General features: G+C 30.6%; 1 protein-coding gene across 5 annotated transcripts in view; it reads right to left on the bottom strand.

Moving 5' to 3' along the window:
- Nucleotides 1-22,175, bottom strand: part of LOC127698726 (tyrosine-protein kinase transmembrane receptor Ror-like) — a 144,786-nt gene that overhangs the window by 79,875 nt on the left and 42,736 nt on the right. For all 5 annotated transcript variants that reach the window (XM_052202375.1, XM_052202392.1, XM_052202356.1 and 2 more), the window contains exon 3: nucleotides 17,854-17,910. In XM_052202375.1, coding sequence (XP_052058335.1) covers nucleotides 17,854-17,910 — 57 coding nt within the window. The remainder of the gene's footprint in view (nucleotides 1-17,853; nucleotides 17,911-22,175) is intronic.

Genomic DNA, 22,175 nt, shown 5'->3' on the forward strand with positions numbered 1-22,175 from the left:
GCTGTTTAACACCACTTTGCTTTACCATGGCTGCCAATTTTTTTTATTGATGGTGGAAGCCAGACTACCTGGATAGAACCAACCAACTTTCTGCAAGAAAACTGGAGCTCCTAGTCAATATTAAGATCAAGGTTTAACACACCTTGCTATGAGCAGGGTTTTAACTCTGTATCTCAGTGTTGATAGGCTAGTGTACACTGAAGACTATATTGGTAGACCACTAAGCCATCGATGCCTCTGTTCAGATTATTAAAAGGGTAGTATTGTGTAACAGAAATAACATTATAATATTGGTTTAAAACAAATCCTGTTTAAGACAAAAGAATAGCTGAGGTGATATATTTGGGCAACATATTTGTACAAGCAGCTTTGCTTGTTTATGAATTCTTTTTATTTGCTTTTATGTAAATGTATCTTATCATATGATGATTATTCTTATAAATATTGTTAAAACTAAAATAAAGAAAACTGCTCACAGTTTGATGATCCCATCCATTTACATTGTAAACAAAAGATCCAAGCATGTGTAGTGATCACAATATGGTACTTTAATTCCAAAAACACCAAAAAGTCCTTTGATAAAAAACTGTTTTGTCTGATATTCAAAAAAGACACATTAGAAAAAAGTAACAGCACTGACACTATAAGATTAAGACATCATCACCTCTGCTAATAGATATAACAGTTGTAATTTGTTTGGATTAAAAGGATTGATGTTATGACAGTATCCTTACCATAACATACAAACTACAGATCTCTATTATGAAAAATAATCAAGCAAGTCTAATAAGTATTCTCATTCATAATATTTAAGTATTTATGCCAAGTTCTACTGTGTATATCAATACAGACATATAACTAGACTCATTTATAATATTCTTATTGGAACAAATAGAATGTATTACCAAGCCAACAAAAACAATAAAGAAATTAACCGCAGGTTAAAGCAAATTAATTCATTGCAAAAAAACATATCGATAATACCTTCCATGAATATTTTCTGCCTCCTGTAATATTGTGCTCATTATATCAAACCAAGACACATATATAGCCTATTGTTATCTTTTTCTGCGGAAGGTTGGAAGTTCTCTCTGGGTACCTTGGCTTCCTCCACCAATAACAAATGGCCGCCATGATATAGCCAAGAGTGCTGAAAGTGGTGTTAAACACCAACTGTCAATCAATCTATTGTTATCACATAAAAAATGATCCTGGTCAATAAAGACAACTGTTAAGCAATATTCTCACAATAGAAAATATCAAATAAAATTAAGCCATTTTAAATGATTGATTGACTATTGGTGTTTAACACCACTTTAAGCACTATTGGTTATACCTTGTAATTTTAAGCTATTTTAAGAAGCAGAAATATTAGGACTTCCAACATTAGAAGAACATTAGCATTCAATGTTCTTGCTTTGTAGTTTGTTTTAAAGTTTTGTATCGGTAATTGCCTAAATCAAGCCCTCAAAGAATATTTTGAAGCCATTACATTCTTTTATTTGAAGTAAAAATATCTTTGAAATGGGGAAATGCAGAAATAAGTAATTTACTAGTATGAATACATTTAAAAAAAAAAAACAACTACCACATTTGTTTGTCAAATATTCCAGATATTTTTATTACCACAACCTAATATCATCTAAGAATAGAATGTCCTTCTGAGAACACACGATCTTCAACATGAGATGAAGATGATCTCTCCTGCATCCTATATCAGCAGATATTAATATTCTGGTAAGGACATCTACTCAAAATACTTTGACTTTTACAACTCTCAGCGACATCTTTTGAGTCAACTTCATATGATTTAAAATTTCTAAATAAACTTCTGCCATTTGTTAAATATAATCTTACGAAGGATGCAACAGGAATTCCACCTGATATTTGGCCAATTTAGTCAGTTAGTATTCAACCCTTAATGCTTTTGTTCCATTCCCCAAGCCAAAGAACAATCATGCATGCAGAATATAATGGACAATTTAGCATCATGTTGATGTGTGCAGCTGGTGCAGTAAAATTTTACCATTCATATATTTTTTAAGAGCTTCAGATATGACAGAGACGAACTCTAATATAGTATTGCTATAGTTCAATTTTTGACCTCTTTATGTCTTTCCTTGTTTTAGTGTTGGTATGCTGTCTCATTGATATATTACCCATTTACCCGGTAAGTAAAAATGATCAGAACTGTTAAGGTGTTACAAGCTTCATGCCCTAAGTTATGTTGTGTCATGTTGTGAATACTTTTAATCTTTGTTGTTGGAATTACATAGGATTTAAACTCTCCCTATATACCAAGGATGAAGGATGATTTGTTGAAGACTGGATGCAAACTTTGAGCTCAATGCATGGTGCACACAATGTTACATTTATAACAAACTTTGAAGTAGTTACATAAACCTTTGACTGCTGATCTTGAAATTAGAGAGATTGCATTGCAAATATTTTCTTTCAAGATCCAGGGATGCAAAGCTGAGCTGCTATCTGTTCTTTGTCAAAAAACACAAACAAAGGACAAAATGAGAGAACCTGTTCTAAAGATGTAACGTTTGGAGAGCTTGCACTATGAAAGATTTAACCAATGTATCTCAAACCTTGACAATTCTTAGTTCAAACAAAATTAATAAATCATTTAAGCTACTATAACATCAATATGCTTTGAACTCAGATAGAGAGAAGTAAAAGAAATGGAGAAAACAAGTTGGCATCTTCATATTCTGCATGAATAATTTGCCTTGTTTGTTGTCAACATCAGAAGGAACATTGCTACTACAAATTATGTAATATTTACAAGTTAATAATTCATAATAACTGATAGTAATTAAGTTTGTTTTTACTTATACGAAGAACAGGTTCTACATGCAACCAGTAAAGCTGTATAATGGTGGAAAGGTATTTCAGACTAACTATAATGGTAATGCACAAAAGTCAAATATCATCCTGATAGGATAAGTTTGGGATCAAAATAATTACTGACACTTTCATGGTATATTTCAAAATTATTAGTTTTCATATTACTTGTAATGAATTATTACTTTTAAATTACTTTGGACAGGAACTCTTAAAAATAGTAGTGATTCCATACAAACCCTGATATGTTTTAATTAGATATAAGAAGATGTGGTATGAGTGCCAATGAGACAACTCTCCATCCAAGTCAAAATTTATAAAAGTAAACCATTATAGGTCACAGTACGGTCTTCAACACGGAGCCTTTAAGTTTATTTTAACACACACAATTTTGTTTAAAATATAGGATTTCTTAGCAGTGTTGAGAAAAAAGGTCAGCATCTGACATACATTTGTTCCTTATGATAACAAACTTGATTATTTATAAAACTCCTTTACAAAAGAGACACAAATACCAAAACTTTTAACTAATTGGGGTAAAATTATAAAATTATAAAGATTAAAAAAAAATCATCCATAACAAAACGTACAATTTATATATCTATATTAAAGTCTCACACAATAGAACAATTCGCCTGCTATTGCTTTAAATGTCAGAGTAAAAGTGTAATGTTGACTGTCTAAAACTAAGTACATTTATTAGTAAAATCAAGGATTTGTATAGTAATTACTATATAAATCCTTAGTAAAATACAGAAAAAAGAATTAAAAAAATTTCCCTGGATACAGTCTTTTGAACATGAAAAAGCTTCTGTCCAAGTTTCATGAAAATTTATTTAATGAAGGTTTGACAAAGTTATTGCTGTTTTAAAAATAACAATGTGCATACTGTATAAGTTTGGTGTGTAGTTCGGTACTGTTCACAGCATGAGATTATATAATATGGTAAGTATGATAACCCATGTTCCCTCCTTTTGTAAAAAAGGCTAATTTATAGATGTTCACAAATTTTTGCAGAGATAGTAAAAATCTGATAATTTTGATTACAAATCTGCTATAAAATTGGCAGGCAGTTCATTTTACATCTTTCATAAAAATTGATCAAATTTTCTTTTCAGTAAAATTTAACATTCAATTAAAATGATTACATAACTACAGAAGTTATTCACAGCTGGTAAAATCTTTTGAAGTTTCAAGAAGAAACTTAATTGACAATTTTCACAACAGCATGTACATATTGACATAACTAAGAAATTTGAATGTAACTATTTAGCTGGAAGTAATTCTTATTAATGTGGCATAAAACTATTTCTGATAAGTATGGTAAAACTTTGGAACTAAGCTGCCAATGTTGATGATGTTATAGTAGCTTTTTGTAAGATGCAGAACTCCCACAACATGTCCGGTTTTAATCAAAAGACCTTTCCAAACTTGGAATAACCTGACAGCACTGGTCAATCTGTTTTTTTTAGCACAAAATTCTTCCCCATGTTTTGTTTCCAAAAATATTTTAAACTGCTTGATCATGAGCAGAATCATGTGGTTGATGACTTCTAAAAATTGCAGTAATACCATGTAACATAAAGAGGATATTATACAATTATAGCCTTTGTATGAGGTCAATATGACGTTATATCGACCTAAGAGAAGCATATTGACTGAGGACGAAGTCCGAGGTCGATATGCTTCTCTGTGTCGATATAACATCGTATTGACCTCAACCAAAGGCTACAATTGTTATATTATTAATCAACAACTATAGCATGAACAATGTAAAATTGGGAATTTCTAGAATCTATTTTTAGTAACATGCTGTATGCCCTGTGCAATATGCTGTTTTTGACCTACGAAAAGCTAAACACAACAGTATTGGCATGCAAACTGAGCAAATACAAATGTACATGTGATCAAGTTTTAACGAATCACAAATCCTTAAAAATATTCGATTAATAATATATATTAATGAAACACAAGTATACCATGTAACAAGAACATATATTTATCAATATTAAATTTGTTGTGCACACAATATGTTTTTTTTGGTAAAACCTTCATTGTATACATTTGAATCCAAAATTTGGAAAAAACCAAATACATGTACATACTTATCGTTAGGAGCATAAATAACAAAAATATGCCCAAAAGAGAACAACCAAAATCATTTTAGGACAACTTCATGATTGAGTTACTGACTTGTTTCTTCAAATTTGCCGTAATTTAAGTAAATCTTGTAAATTCTGTTACCATGAAAGAAGAAAGGGATATATATCAATGAACTACTTTATATATCACCATTCTCAAACATTACTAGAAGGTCTTTGACATTGACAACAGTGTACACCCTCCACATATCAAGAAACCACTTATACGACCTATCTCAAACTCAGCGAAAAGGTCTTCAACATTGAACAAACTGTATACCCTAACCAATCTAAAACATTAAAAATGTCCAAAAAGGAATTTTAGGCCACCCTTAAGAAATTCTTTGTTTGATGTTGGCTACCCATGCCTTCTTGGGTTGGGTAGCTTGGGATTTTTTTTTTGGCCTACAGCATAAGTTACATGTTTTAGACAAGAAGACAACGTTAGAGCAGAAAACATTTTTTTTTTTAATTTGAGACAATTTGTGTCATGAAATTTTTTCGGGTAAGGCTGCTTTTTACTAATTTAGGTGGGTAGGTAGGCAACATCAAACAATTTAAATTTTATTTTTGGCCTAAGTGTGAAGAATCAATAACCCATAGAAAACCTGATGAAGTCATATTGAAAAACACCATCATCCATTGCCCCATGTTGGCTAACAACAATAAAGATATGAAAATCCTAATTCAGATGTTTATGATTGTAGAAAAACCTGTTTAATGTTTTAGACAAAAAGAAAACTCTAAATTAATTTGTATTTATTGTATAATTGTTATAATACCAATGATATGGCTGCTTTAAACTGTCTCTCTTATGTAATCAATTAAAGCTTTATATCCATGTACAAAATTAATTCACTTGCCCACCCATGGAGAAAAAAATCTTTTTTTTTTACTGCTTTAAATAAAAAGAATAGGGTATTGTTCAAGTAGATTAGTTTTATTTGTATAAAAGATATTTATTCCTCTTTCTGATTTTATATCATAATATGATACTTTTAATTTGCAAAACACACGTTCCTGCTGAGTGCGATCATGCAATCATAAAATTAATTTTCTATTCAATGCAATTTCTATCTCTTCTCAAAGATTTAATACCAGTGGCAAAAAAGATCAGTTTGTTTGTCTTTCTGGCGCCTGGTAATGGTAAATTTCGTTCCATATAAAGCCCTAATATTTGACTTATGTTATGCAATCACATATAAGCCATTTATCTACATGCAAACAGACAGCTTATTTCTATTATTTTGATAATCAACTTTCCAAAAACTCAGTTACTATCCTATATTTAATCATCTGATTTACTATTGCAAATATAATATCATAAGATCCTAGTATAACTTTTAAATAACTTGAGCATTCACATGGCTCAGCGAGTAATTGGTTTAGGTTTCTTCTGCTTGTAATACTCAATGCAGTCCTTCAAATATCTATGTGTTGGTATGAGAATGAGAAGCCAAAGATACCAAAGGAATATTCAAACTCATAAGTCGAAAACTCACTGACAATACCATAGCAAAAAACTAAAAACGATCAAAACACAAAACACAACATAGAAAACTAGAGACTGAGCAACATGAACCCCACCCAAAACCATTGAGGATCTCAGGAAATCCATGAGGCATTTGAACTACTTGTATGTAATAGAATACGTAATTCATCAACAGCACCTATTCAAATTGTGATAAAGAACATTTAAGAGATTTTGCTGTAGTTAAAGTGTCATCTTTTTCATTCACTTTTAACCAGATGGCTACAGTTTTTTTTTTTAGATTTATCTCCCTTAATTTTTATGTGTTTTTACTCTTAATCTATGGTAGAACAACAATTTGTCTTGAACTCTCAGTTGCCTATAATTAATTTTCTTTAAAAAAATCATACAGCCTACACATTGAACATGAACATGTTATATTCTTCTTGTGCTGTTTTATGGCAGTACAACGTTTTCTTCAGAAAATGCATCTTTCAGTTATTAATGTTCGCAAATTTTTTTTTGTGGTGCTTGAACTTTCATTGTTTTTCATTTGCTACAAGATTTCATAGTAAAACTCATTTTTGTCTTGACAGCTCTTTCTATTCCTGTGCTATTTGATTTCAAAACATTGTGTTGAATCTTGAACTATCATCACAAGACAATGAGAAAATAAAAAGCACACGAACCCTCTTGTATAAACCAATTGTATCTAATCATGTGTCAATGAGTTTTCATTAAGTACAATGTGTGAGGTTTAGTTATTCATTATCTCTTGTTTAGAAGTTCTTCAGACTTCAATCTTGAATTAAGAAGTTCATCCTCTTACTTAATTATAGCATAAAGAATAAGTTGTAATTGATTTCTTTTATATTACTTTATACATGTGTTTTAGATTAAGTTTATTCAAATTGCTTATAAATCAAGGGGAAATAAACCAATTCCAAACAGTTTCACAACAATGGTTCTTGATGAATGGCACATTCTTTTTTGTAAACATTTGTTCTGTATATATAACAGTGCCTAAAAGCATCAGATTTTGCCTAAAAACAGCAAAATTTTAGTAAAAGACTTTGTTTATCAATCACTTGAATTCGTCTATAAAATTAGTACTTTACGGGTAAGATCTCAGGTTTATCAATTGATTGATAATGCTTGCTTAACATCCAGTGACAAGTATTTGATGCATATTTAGGATGACAATAGATCTAAGACTATGTAAGTCACCTTAAAAGATTTTTAATTTACACATGTTCTTATTTGAATTTGTAAAGAGAATTTTAAACTGATATAAAAATTTTATTCTAGAGAAAGCGATGAATCATGGAGATATGTAATGAACACATATGGAAATAAGAACAGTAAAACAGAAGTGCTGCAATGAAATGTAAATCAAAAAGTAATAAAAATCTGCAGCCAAATACTTATCTAATACATGTCTAAGCAAGACTCTCCGTTTTTCAACTAAATTGAGTCATATAAAAATAAAAGTGCATAAATATTATACAATAATGTCTGTTTAATGTGATGGGAAAAGAGTCTGCAATAATTGATCTTCTTTTACCATCACACATATAAGTATAAATCATAAGTTCTCTACACAATAAATCATAAAATGTCTGCTCCTCAAAAGTATGCTATAATCATTAGAGGTAGTCAAAATAAGAAAATTATCCATTTGAAATCTCATTTATTGAAATGTTCCCCGTTTTTTGTTGTGTTACCTAAAATTCCTGCCATATTCTGAAGGGAGTATTGATAGATGCTGCAGTTGGCAGATCATTTGTGTCTGAACAGGCTCCCTGTCGGCCATCACAGTACCAATAATACCGCAATCCATGCCAGTGCAAGCTACGCTTGACTTTGATACTAAAATCACCTGCTGCCTTTACAACTTTGTATAAAGTTGATTATTTATATGCATTAAAATAGACCTACAGTGGCAATCACTCTATTATCATCTAACCATGAAATTATGACAGGTTGATGTAAATTGCAGAATCGTAATCTCCCATTACAAACAAAACTCACAAGTTATTATTATCTGATAGTTATGTAGCAAATGTGCAAATTTACTTATATTTTATCAACAATCAAAAATATACATTGAAGCGAAGTATTGGTTTTGTATGAAGATGTCTTTATCGAGAGCATCATAAGATCCGTAAGGATCAAAAAGCTGAATATGAATCATAATTGTATCTTCTGTCAGTTACTTATGGGTATACGTAAGAGATTTATCTGTTAGTCCTAGTAATGGCCGATCAACTTGATAATTACAAGTGTATAGCATTAAGCAATTAGTTGTTGACTTATCCCTTGCCTAAGGTTATAAATATATACAAAGATACTATCTATATACACAAACAATAAAATCGTACTACCCTAAGCCATGAGATGTTAGAAAGTTAAATAGTTAGATAATCCATGGGATTCTGAAAAAGGATTGTATATCCTTCAGTTTAACTCTGTAAGTTGTCGGTTAATCTGTTAAAGCAATGTTTTCTTTTGCTAGGATTTAAATTTCAAATACAACTAAACAAATCTATTGAACTAAGTATTAAATGTTGATGGTTTAACACCACTTTGAAAATAGCAAAACAATCATATGACAGCTGCTAGAAATAATTTGATGGTCATATATGTGTAGCAATGAGATTTTATTATGCATCAAGTTAAAAAGAATTGAACATTTATTTCCTATTATTAAAATGGGGTGATATACATGGGATTTAAGATGCAACTGTAATTGTACTTTCACACTGTACTGTATTGTAACAACAATTTTACTTTCACACTGTACTGTATTGCAACAACAATTTTTACTTTCACACTGTATTGTATTGTAACAACAATTTTACTTTCACACTGTACTGAATTGCAACAACAATTTTTACTTTCACACTGTACTGTATTGTAACAGCAATTTTACTTTCACACTGTACTGTATTGTGACAGCAATTTTACTTTCACACTGTACTGTATGGTAATAGCAATTTTACTTTTACACTGCACACTGTACTGTATTGTAACAGCAATTTTGCTTTCACATTGTACTGTATTGTAACAGCAATTTTGCTTTCACACTGTACTGTATTGTAACAGCAATTTTTACTTTCAGACTGTACTGTATTGTAACAGCAATTTTACCTTCACACTTTACTGTATTGTAACAGCAATTTTTACTTTCACACTGTACTGTATTGTAACAGCAATTTTACTTTCACACTGTACTGTATTGTAACAGCAATTTTACTTTCACACTGTACTGTATTGTAACAGCAATTTTACTTTCACACTGTACTGTATTGTAACAGCAATTTTACTTTCACACTGTACTGTATGGTAATAGCAATTTTACTTTTACACTGCACACTGTACTGTATTGTAACAGCAATTTTGCTTTCACATTGTACTGTATTGTAACAGCAATTTTGCTTTCACACTGTACTGTATTGTAACAGCAATTTTTACTTTCACACTGTACTGTATTGTAACAGCAGTTTTACTTTCACACTGTACTGTATTGTAACAGCAATTTTACTTTCACACTGTACTGTATTGTAACAGCAATTTTACTTTCACACTGTACTGTATTGTAACAGCAATTTTACTTTCACACTGTACTGTATTGTAACAGCAATTTTACTTTCACCCTGTACTGTATTGTAACACAATTTTGCTTTCACACTGTACTTTATTGTAACAGCAATTTTACTTTCATACTGTACTGTATTGTAACAGCAATAGAAGACACAGAGACTTGCTGGCAATGTTAAGAATAAGTTTCTGTAGAATTTTACCAAGAATATTATTAAAAATAAACTGTTGACACAGAGATATGTCTCGTGTTTCGTAATTTTGATGGTATAATGCAAATGTTGAAATTAAACAATCTCCATGGAAATGAGATATGCCAATGCTAATACATCTGCATACCAAATATCATTGACCTACCGCTGATAGTTCACCTTAAACTGACTTAATCACAAACTAATACATGTAAACTAAGCAAAAGTTTCAAAATCAATAGACCATGACTGAGGGAGCAGGACAAAATAATTTCTATGGAAATGAGATGTGCCGATGTTTATACTGCATGGTTCCCCTTAAACTGATCTAATCACAAACTTATACATGTAAACTAAGCAAAATTTTCAAAGTCAATAGACCATGACTGAGGGGGTGGGTCAAATAATCTCTATGAAAATGAGATGTGCCAATACTTATACAACTGCATACCAAATATCATTGACCTACACTAGTGGTTCCCCATAAACTTGACCTAATCACAAACTAATACATTATTGACACTCCTCTGCCGCTGCTGTCGGAAACAACATGCCTAAGTCTGCTTTTTCAACATGAAAAATACAGTAATGACCACTAAAAATAAAAAGATAAAAGGGAATAATTAAAAATAAGAAAAAAACAAGACAACTTCATCTTTTAACAGACTATGTTTTCTCTGGAAAAAAAGTTCTTCAACTTTATAAAGCCTCTTGCAGATTAATCCTGATATCTTTATTGAAAATGACTTTCAGGCAAATCTCTTGAGAGAGATGCCATGATAAAAGTGGATATCATATTTTCAATTTCCTCAACATTAAGTTGGTATTGAATTAATCATAGAATAACTAATCCAAGAATTTAATATAAAAAGATATTCAACAAGTGAAGAATAACACATAAATTCATAAATGCCCGTAGCACACGAGTTAATTATCAGTGACAGTTGGTCACAAGTCTAATATTCTTTGACTTTTCACTTGATTTTATTTTGACATCTTCTCTATTCTCTCACATCTCTTTATCCTTTCTCCTATCACTTTTGTTTTCTTCCAGTCTGACCCTTTAACCTTTTACATAACCTTCTATATTCAGCAAGTTCTCTATTCCCCTGTCTACCTCCTCAAATAATTATTAACATAACAACGACAGCTAAGAGTCACAACTTTTGTTGGGAATTCAAATTATTTCTACTTTCTTATTCTTTGTGTTCTATCTGAGTACAGCATTGGCATTGATATGATAAGGTAAAACTTAAAGATAAAGATGAGAATTCATCCGGAACAAAAAATGTCCATTAACAGTTCATTCTTGATAACAACATCATTAGACATCTAATCATTAAAGACTTACTGTCATGTACTCTATTGGAATTCTATAAAAGCACCTCCCAGTACCAGTTCAATTTCTTATTTATTGCTGATGTGATAAACCTTCTTTATTCTTGATTTGATTTATTTTATCATGCCATGCTCCATGCTTTTTTAACATGGGTTATATTATATAAGGTAATGTATTTGTTACTTTCGTAGACGAGCGTTAGCAAGGTGCCAATACATGAATAGTGGGCAAATGTAATGCCATGTTAATTTTGAACTTTTGTAAATAGAAGTGGACCCATAAGACTTGTCCGGATTTTGAAGATAGCTTTATTTCCAAAGCGAAAGAAGAACGTCATGTCAGAATGAAGGGTAAAAAAAATAACTTAAGGGATAGGGAAAATAATAGCCTACTTCAAAAGTTAATATAAAATATTCCTATAGGCCTGGGATTTTGCCTTCAGTGTTCTAGTTTTGTTTTGATATAAATGGTTTAATAAACCTTAGAATGGTCACCACTTATTTTCATGATGCTAGCCCTGTATTCTTGCCAATAAGAAAACTTTGAAAAACTGATTATATGTACATTGCTTTCTATATGTCAACAATACAACACTTGAAACATCATATAGGATTATTTTCAAATAAAAAATGATTGAAGATGCACTGCTTTCTTCTCAACAACAAAACAACACTTAAAATATAATAAATAGAATTATTTTCACCAAGGAATTGTATATTTAAAAGGAATGGAAACGCGACCGACTTCAAAGAAAATTGTATGATGCATCTCTGACTTGGGTGGTGTGTTAATTACATCCCGTCGCTCTTACTGGCTCATTACTTATCTGGCAGTAGTTATCGAACTTGGTCATTTAATCATGAAATGAAACAAGAAATTGTCTATTTAGATATACAATTCCTTAAATGAAATAAACAAAAAATACAACCTTAAACAAAGTTACTTCTGAAAAACATTTTTTTTTCTTGCACCTCCTCTTGATATTTTACGATGGTATGCAACAATTAAGATCAATTAATAGATGAAATCTGACATTATACGAGTTTTTAAAAAGATTTAAGGTAATGCAAAAAGTTAAAAAATAACTTTTCAATTTTGGAATATGACTGGTATAGAAAAGTATAAAGGAAGAAGTACGTGAACAGATGTAGTATTTTGTCTAGATAAAAGAACTTAGATAATAGGTGTTATAATAAACACCGGTATGGGATATCCAATTTGCAGGTATAATCTATCATGTATCATTGAACAGCTAATTTCTGTCATATATATATTTAAGCAGGAACAGTGTATATTAACTATAGGCTGTCCCTGATTTAAATTGTCAAAAAGAAATCACGCCGAGCTCACCTGTTAATAAATGCTAAATTATGCCGTGGTGCAATAATTTTTTTAATTAGAAACAGTTAAAACTTTCCGACATTCGCATATTATTTATTTTAACACCGAAGAAATATTTTGCGACCTCTAGACTACTGCTCTTCTAGAAAAAAAAAGGAAGGAACTGTTTTGCTTTTAAGCTTGTGGTAATTTGCTGCAAAGCTTAATAATGGCAAACTACAATACCAAACTACAATTAAGTATAAAAATAGTATTTGACAAAAGATAAATGATTAAAATCGTGTATAAAACGGCACAATCAATCCCAATCGGAAGTCTTATATACATTTCTTGCCTGTAATTTCCGACTTCGTCGGTGTGGAACTTGACTGAACAAAATGGCGTAAAAGTGAACTATAAACATGGGATTTTGAAAAATCATAGCAAATTTGTTTTTATCACCATTTTCATAAAACCAACACTATGTGATAGAAAAAAGATTAATCTTTTAGGTTGTATGTCAATGTCACATCTATTTCAAGTAGTTATTTAACCCTTACCAAAATACGAAGTGTCGATGTATTTATTGACGCACTACTTCAAATTTTCAACATGTTTCGAAATAAAATCATTTGCATTGTACCAATTACATTTAGCATTCGTAATTTAGACCTAACTGTAGGAAAATATTCCTTCTTTAAAATGATATCTCATTTTCTCACTTTGTTCTTTCTACTTTCCAATATTTAAAAGAAATCGTAGTACACTCCCAGATTGATAGACATATTTTGACAGAATAATGAAATTCAAAACTGAAATTTCGAAAAATCGTAGAAAATTCAGAAATTTTACCAGAAACTTAAAAAAGGGCAAAATGATAGAATAAGGTTTCAGCTTCATAATGATATCAACTGTTTTGTTTTGCACTTCGTAGTTGTCGAGCTTTTAGAAAAAAATCAAAACACAGTATTTTTTGTTTTGTAATCCGGATGAAACTCGCTCAAGTTTCAAGACCAAGGTCTATTTTAATGAGAATTTACATAATACAATATTACAAACGTATGTTTGATGAGGCATTGAAATGATACCTAAGGCCTTGCCTTTTTCATGGATTAAAAGTTTATTCTTGATTTTGGGGTTCTCTCTCCTTTATATCTTCTCAAGCAAGATGACCCCGTGAATTAAAAGACCGATCTTTATGACAGGAAATGGACCTCCGTCATGATTCTTTATGATTCTTTATATTATTTATCATACTTCCGACTGAGACAGACATGGATTATAGCTCTGCGGGTGCTCTGCGGATATCCCTATTGATCTCGAGCCGCGTTTCCATTCCTTTTAAATATACAATTCCTTGTTTTCACATAGACTTTTGTTTGTGATCCTCACTAAAAACAAATTTCAAAGCCTTTTGTATTATAAATGATAATATAATAATTGAAATTAGCCTCTGAGTTTACATGTAACATATCCCTGTGTCATCCTTAATAATATAATTCATTAAAATATGCTTGTACTTACATCTCCGAACTAACATGCCCAATATAGATTATACACCCATCAAAATTAAATCCATCCAATAAAAAATATAGTGGAGGTTAGTAGGATTATGGGAAAGCAACAAAATAAGAAATAAGTTCCTTTACATTTTTCTTTACAATGAATTTAATTTTTTTTTTAAGTTTAATTTTTCTACAAAGGAAAACAAACCCACACACACACTGACACCCTAACCATTGACCTATGACACTAGAAAGTGTCAAATGGCAGTTAGAAGTCTGCTGGACATTAAGATTTATACAATAAACTAGTGACCATACAAAAATAATATACCATTACTCACACCAAGACAAACCTGCTTTAAATATATTTCAATTTAAATTCTTCTCAATTACTATGTGTAATTCATTTACTTTGGCATGTTCAATTAGACAAGTTATTTATGGGAGTCAGACTGTGACCTGATACTGACCTTAGGTATGACCCAAGACGACCTTGCTAATAGAATGTGATATTTCTATTGAAAATATCCAGTGCATTTAAGTGGTCAACCCTGACTCTCAATAAAATTACAGGTTTGACTGTCAAACTATTGTTTGCAATAATTAAATGGAAGATGAGTACATGTAATTTCTCCATGTCCTATTTGGTATCCATCATTCCTTACAAGTTTAATAATAAATCTATTGTTTGCTGTAATTAAATAGGAAATGAATAATGCTGTTATTGTATGTCCAAGTCATATCAATCATCCTTTAATAGAAATAATATTGGTAAAGCTAACAATCTGTTTAAATAGAAATATTATAATTTAGTAATCTTTCTGTTTAATTAAACAATGATCTTATAATTGATTACTAGCGATATCAATATTTCTGGAATCAATGTGTTTGGAATAACAGAGTAGTTTGTAATTTTAACAAGGCTATGTGAATTTTAGATATTTGGAAGTGCAGGACAAATATGAACATGAAAATACGAAGAACATGACAAGAAGTCACTTCAGCAATATAAGCATAGTTTTCCCAATCAGATTTTATGAAGAAGCTTTACGCATGAAAGATGTCCTCTATTTTTCGCAGGCTGGTTATATTCTAGTAAATAAAAAATCAATTTAGAACCATATGACTTCTTATTTCTAAAGCTAAAATGGTATAAAGCACAAGAAATAAAACCAGCCAAAATAAAATAAACGTATGATTCATGGACCCTGAAAGTACTACTGGTATCTGAATGCTTTTATATTCCAGCATTTTTTCAAGGTCATATGGCACAGAACAGACAGTATAGTATAAGTCATTCTGTATAACAGAAAAAAATCTCTTTCCAACTGATTCATATCAAATATTCAAAACTGACACTTCACAGGATATAAAAATTACATAATTCATATGTGTTTATCACCCACACTTGATGATAATGATCTGTATCCTTAGAAATTTCAAGAGCATCACCATATATTTGAAAAATTTCAATTTTAGCAAATGTCTGAGTGAACTTTTATGTCATCCATAGATTTATAGACATTAAAATGAATAAATGAAATCATATAGAATTTTCATTTGCACAATGTAGAGAATAATGTTCTCCTCAATTAAAGACAAATTTCGGAAGCGATTATAATCTATCTAGGCTTGTTATCAGAAATATCAGTCAAGCATTCAATACAAACCACAGCTTTCCTTCTTTTCATTCTTTCATTTTTTATAAAACAAAAAATAGATAATTCTAGATTATGCATGTTGCTTGGTGAAAAGTTTTTTGATAAAAAGGTGAGTTTTACATCTGTATGAAGTAAACAAAATCTTAACAAAAGCAGCTAGTTATGTATCTTTCATATTCTGCTAACTTTCTTGCCAGTAGGGTGAGTAGAGTTATGAAACTCGATATTAAAAACAGGCTCTGATATTTTGACAAATATATCATTCAATGCCTTCTTATAAAAGAAATTTATTAGCCCAAATAAAACAGACCCTTGCCTAATCAATATCTCCTACCAGCTCATCATAGAGTAGCACAATACAAGGACTTAAATTATTCAGTTAGAATTTTATCATTTAACAGACATTCACAAAACACCAGATGATGCTTCTCTTACTGTTTTATTCTTACAAAACCATTATAATAGGTATAAAATAAACATTATACGCAAGTTTTCACAATGTATTTACAAAGTATATTGAGTTATGTGCCTTCCATAAACATATTCCATCATTAACACATTTTAAACTGAATTAAAGTTTTATAATACTTTGACTAAGCCTTGTTTTATAATGCATGCTTCATCAGTAAATTTTACATAAAAATATTAGTAAAAAGTATTTTCAGTTATTGTTTCACAAGTTTTACCACGTTTCCATTACACAACAGAATTTTCAGAAACATTTGTTTAAGCAGTTGACAAGTAAAACTGCTAATGTTAATGCATTTACTTTCTCTGGGTAATAAAACAATGCTTCACATATCCATTAAACACAACTTTGTAAAGATTTCAGGAATTCCAGTAAACTTCTGCAGAATGTATTACATGTTTATGAGCTTAAACTCCCTAAATTAGGATGAAGAATTTTCTGTTTCAATTTGCTCTGTAAATAAGAGTAATTTGAATGTTCTATCTAAAGCATAACTTTAGTACAAAGCCATTTGTTCCTATATTCTCAAGCAATGATGAAATTTACACAATTTAGAGTAAACATGAAAAAAAACATGGGGTACATTATCAAGAATAAACAATCTTAGCTCAGTGCATGGTCTCACAAAGGGCATATTTTCAATTGCTTTGTTCTTAAATTGGAATAAAAGATTCTTCTTATAGAGAAATTCAGAAGGACAACTGTATACAACAACATAAGGGTTTGATAAACTGGACAGTAGTACAATCTTGTGAATCATTCCTATTTTGTGGAATTAATGAGTTGGTCAGATTTACATAAGCAGAATATCTAAGCATAAAAATAAAAAATCTAAGTATTCCTACAAAAAACAGGAAAATATAATAAAACAAATGAAAAACAATTGTCTTATTCCTGACTTAAGGAGCAAGAAATTCCACTTGGACCAGGTTTTACGATATACATAACATCAAACTGGTATTACACTTATTTCAAAATAAAATCTAGCTATAGATGTTGAGAGGCTCATAATCTTGAAATTTTTTCCACCAAAAAAAAAAGCATGTACAAGCAACCTCCATCTCAAGTGTAGAGTCTAAGAGACTCCTATACTTATTGTATATACATGTATGTATTGTCAAGCCAGGGATAAAACTTTAAAAACAAAACGTTTTCAATTAAACTGGATGTTGATCTACAAAATCTTTTACTTAGGATACTTCACCACATGATAGACATATTTTTTTTAAAGTTCAAGATAAATAGCAATACACACACTCTAAAAGGATTGTCAACAGACATATTTCATAAAATAAACACTTACCTTGGAGGACTAATGTAAAACATAGGCCTATTACAAGATGCTGTGACTTCTTCAAATCTGTCAAAAAAATATATAATCAAATTAAGTCACAGGAGAAATATGTGTGTAATTATATAGAACAAATAGATAGATTGATTGTTGGTTGTTTAACATGAAGTGGCATATTAGCTGCGGAACCGTAGCTCTGATAGGTCTTTATGATATCATAAGGACCTAAGAGCTATGGTTCTGTAGCTAGCTGCATATCAGACTTTGGTGAAATCACAATGGAAATTACCTAATTGTACATAAAAAGGATATCGGGAATAGACAGTATGACAGACCACATGAACCATTAACACCCCAACTCCTCCCAAAAAAACAAACGTACAAACAAAGAAAACCAACAGGTAACAACACATTGTGCAGATAGCCAGACTTGGTACAGGTACAAAAGTTGATGGGGTGAAACCAGTTTTACATGCACAAAAACCTCCTCCTTTACCCATCTATAGACCATATGTTGTAAAACATACATTGTTCATTTAATAACCATATTGATCTTGCAATTGAATTTCTTTCTTTGAGAAGGTGGGGATTCTTATTTCAATTTTTTGAATATTTTTGTCTATGAAATGATTACATGAACTAATGATAAAATTTATTGAAAAATGCTATGAAAATGGATGTTTTGGGAAAGCAAAACCTCTAAGTTAACTTTTTTAATGCTTACAAATTATGTCATACTAATGCTAATGTTACACAGAACTTGTGTGTATTTCATGAGAGGATATTTGTGACAAAATAATTTAAGTATGCCACATGTGTTAATAATAAAAACAAGAAATGAGCTGTCTTATTGACAGCAAACCAGGTTTTCTGTATTTTGAAAGTATAAACCATTGTTGAACTCAAGAAGGCAGCTAGTATGAATCAAATTGGTGTATTCCAATGTATGGTGCTTTTGGGCTTGTTTGACTTGACACATTCTGTGTGTGCCCGTCTAGAAGTAGAGTGACATTTTCCAATCTATTAAGGACCATGACTCCTAAACAGAAAAAATGAAAATTGTCAATATCTAACTTAATGGACCTCTATTTTGTCATCAGTAACAATATAATATATTAAAATTTGAAAAAAACTTTAGTTGAAGGGTTCATTCATATTTCTTGCACTGAAAAGACATTATAAAGTGCCATTTTCCAGTCTATCAAAGACAAAACTCTTGTAAGGTAAAAGTGAACATTGTCAATATTGACCTTGACCTCCATTTTGTCATCACTAACAACATTTTAAAATTTAAAAAGTATTGGTTAAGCTGTTCGTAAGGTATTGCACAGAAACTGTTGGCAGCCCAATTCAAACCCGCAGTACTTCACTTCCTTTGATAAACATTGTTAAAAAAGTATGATGTGTGATGCAATTTTTCTTGAATAACTATCACCAGGCATGCCCTTAACTTTTGACTGGTTCGATACTATTTTATGAATTGGGAATACATGTATTGATATATGAGAGACATCAACAGGCAATACAGTATAGAAACTGGTAGTTAAACAAATGGTTCACCCCTGTAGATTTTAAAGTTTTGATCTGGTTAATTGTTGTTTGTTATCTGTTTTAACTGCATGGCAATGGTTTGGTCTCTACTTTGCTTTTATTGATGTACGTTTTTGATCATCAAAGTTCTCCAATACATATTTTGAGAAACACACATGCTGATAAAGAATAACTAATTAACCTAATATAAGGTGAACTGGGAGCAAAGTAACCTTGTATTACACGAATAACCACTGGATACAAATGTCTTATCTTCATAAATAAATATTAAACTTATTAACTGAAATATAATATTCCTTAAATACTGAAATAAACACCTGAAAGATATGATAAAAGATATTAATTTCGATCCATCTCCCCATGTTTTCATGTATCAAATATAATTTAATTTATCAACTTTCATAAACGCCAAAAATATAACTTTTTTGCTCCTTAAAAACAAAAACACTTCCTACAAAAAATCTGACATTTTTAGAATCTAATTTCAATATCTTGCACTCCATCTCTTCATGTTTGTGATTTATCATTTTCTGAAAGCATTTCAGAAATAGAGTTGCATCATGGGAATATTATTGTTTCTGGTGGTCCTTGGAGGCCATGTGATCTAAGTAGTTCACCTAAGCCTATCCACACAAAGGTTGTGAGTTAGAACTCCACTAGTGGAAGTTAAGATATACTTCCATCTTAATTTACTAGGATTGCTCATTTCCCTAGTTGTAGTTCTCTCCATGTACTTTTTATCCTTATATCTTAGTACACAAGAAAAAAAAATATTTCTGTTTCTTTTCACATCTTTTTCATACTTAATCTTAGGCAGACTTAAAGTAAAGTTATTTCACTGTTTTATACTCCCTAATGACTATCATGATTTGTTACCACATGTCATTACAATGTTTATTACAAATTTTCACACATCAGAAATTCTACTCTGCAAAACTCCATTGAACTCCTCTTTTGAAAAAAGGGCACCTTAAACAGAATTGAAGTTCTGAATTTTAACCCTTAACCAAAAAAATATTCTACATCACTTGATCTCTGATGGAGAGTAACGTCTCATTGGGAATCATGCCACATTCTTCTTATCTTTATATTGACCCCCCAATCCCTCCAATCCCTCATGTATCATATCTTATATATTAAACATCAGCTTTGCAGGTGCCCATGGCCCTCCATACATCAGTAAGTCCTGAGGTTGAGTTTTGTATAAAATCAAGACAATTTTGCTACACACTGAATGAAAATCCATAATATCTTATTAGGTCCTAATTCTTTCAATCTCAACTTGGCTCCCAAAAAATGAGCAACATCAAAAGACAAAATTAAGATTTGAAATATTTTTAAAAACAAATTAAATAATTTTTTAATTAATGATTTAATTGAAAAATTATCAAAATTGTCAAATTGAGGATTTCATAATTCCTTCCATTACATTAGGTGGTCAAAGAGATTTACTGGTGGCATACAGGACTACCAATGTAAAGAACATTGTACAAATGTAAGGTGGATAATACAATTGTGTCATTCCATTAATTGGTCAATCATCGCAGCCAAAATGACAAAAAAAAAATCATAAAAAATAACATTCTCTGTTTACGGTTTTCAACATTTTACAGAACGTTGTATAAATACTCATTTCTATGTATGGAGACTGTATCATGAGATATCAATGTATTATTATATTTATATCTAACAGCTCCTTTCCTGAATCCTAAAAGACTCTAATATTATACTGAAATATGAGTAATTCATGTCCTGGGGAGAAGCAGTTATTGTTGCAATAAAAAGCTAGTGTTTAGCAGTTTTTATTCCCTATTAATATGCATGTAATGTTTTTTCAATATGGCATATCATCTTCTAATAAACCTGTAATTCTAGTTGAGTTCAATGAATAGACAAAGGTCATTCTAGGCAATTTTTGACATCATGATATGACTTCTTAAAAAGTGCTATGAAAATGGAATTTTGAAAGCAAAACGTTACCAAAAAATGCTGATTTTTATTCTTCAGAGCACTTGAGATCACACCCGAATTTTGGTGAGCCGTTCGTGTTGGTCAGTCTTTAGTTTTCTATGTTGTGTTTTGTGTACTGTTAATTGTCTTTTTGAAGTTTTTCGTTTTTTTCCATGGCATTGTCAGTTTGTTTTTCGACTTATGAGTTTGAAAATCCCTTTGGTATCTTTTGCCTCTCTTTTTCAAATAAATGTCATGGTGATAATAATGTTCATGGAACTGTGCTGTATTTCACGAGAGAATCTTTAAAACAAAATATTTTTGGTATATTGTATATGCTTATTGCAAAACATAGCCAAGTCATTATATATAAGTTGACAAACACATGCAATTAGAGAAAAACATCAATTCATGGAACAGATTTTATGAAAAAAAATTTACTCCCTTACATTTCGAAACTTATCTCAAAATAAGAAAAATGTTTTTTTGTACAAAACTGAGGTTTGAATGTTATTTTAGCATTATATCTGATGATTGTTCATAGCATGAGGTCCAGTCTACATTCTACATTCACATATGTGAATACTTTTACATGTCAAAAATATATTACTCCATGACAAATAAATAACAAAGCTGGGAAAATAAACAATTTTTATCAGCTTGTTTGTGGATATTCAGGGTGGTTAATAGGTATTGTCAGTCTCAGTAATTTTTATATACTATGCTTCAGCTATTTCTCAGACCATCATTGTCACTAAAAATCATTTACAACACCAATAATCAGACTCACTTTTGTTTAAATATTATGCCAGTACTTCAAAATATTCTTAAAA

Source organism: Mytilus californianus, unplaced genomic scaffold (assembly GCF_021869535.1).
Source record: "Mytilus californianus isolate M0D057914Y unplaced genomic scaffold, xbMytCali1.0.p SCAF_1, whole genome shotgun sequence".
Classification (NCBI taxonomy): Eukaryota; Metazoa; Mollusca; class Bivalvia; order Mytilida; family Mytilidae; genus Mytilus; species Mytilus californianus.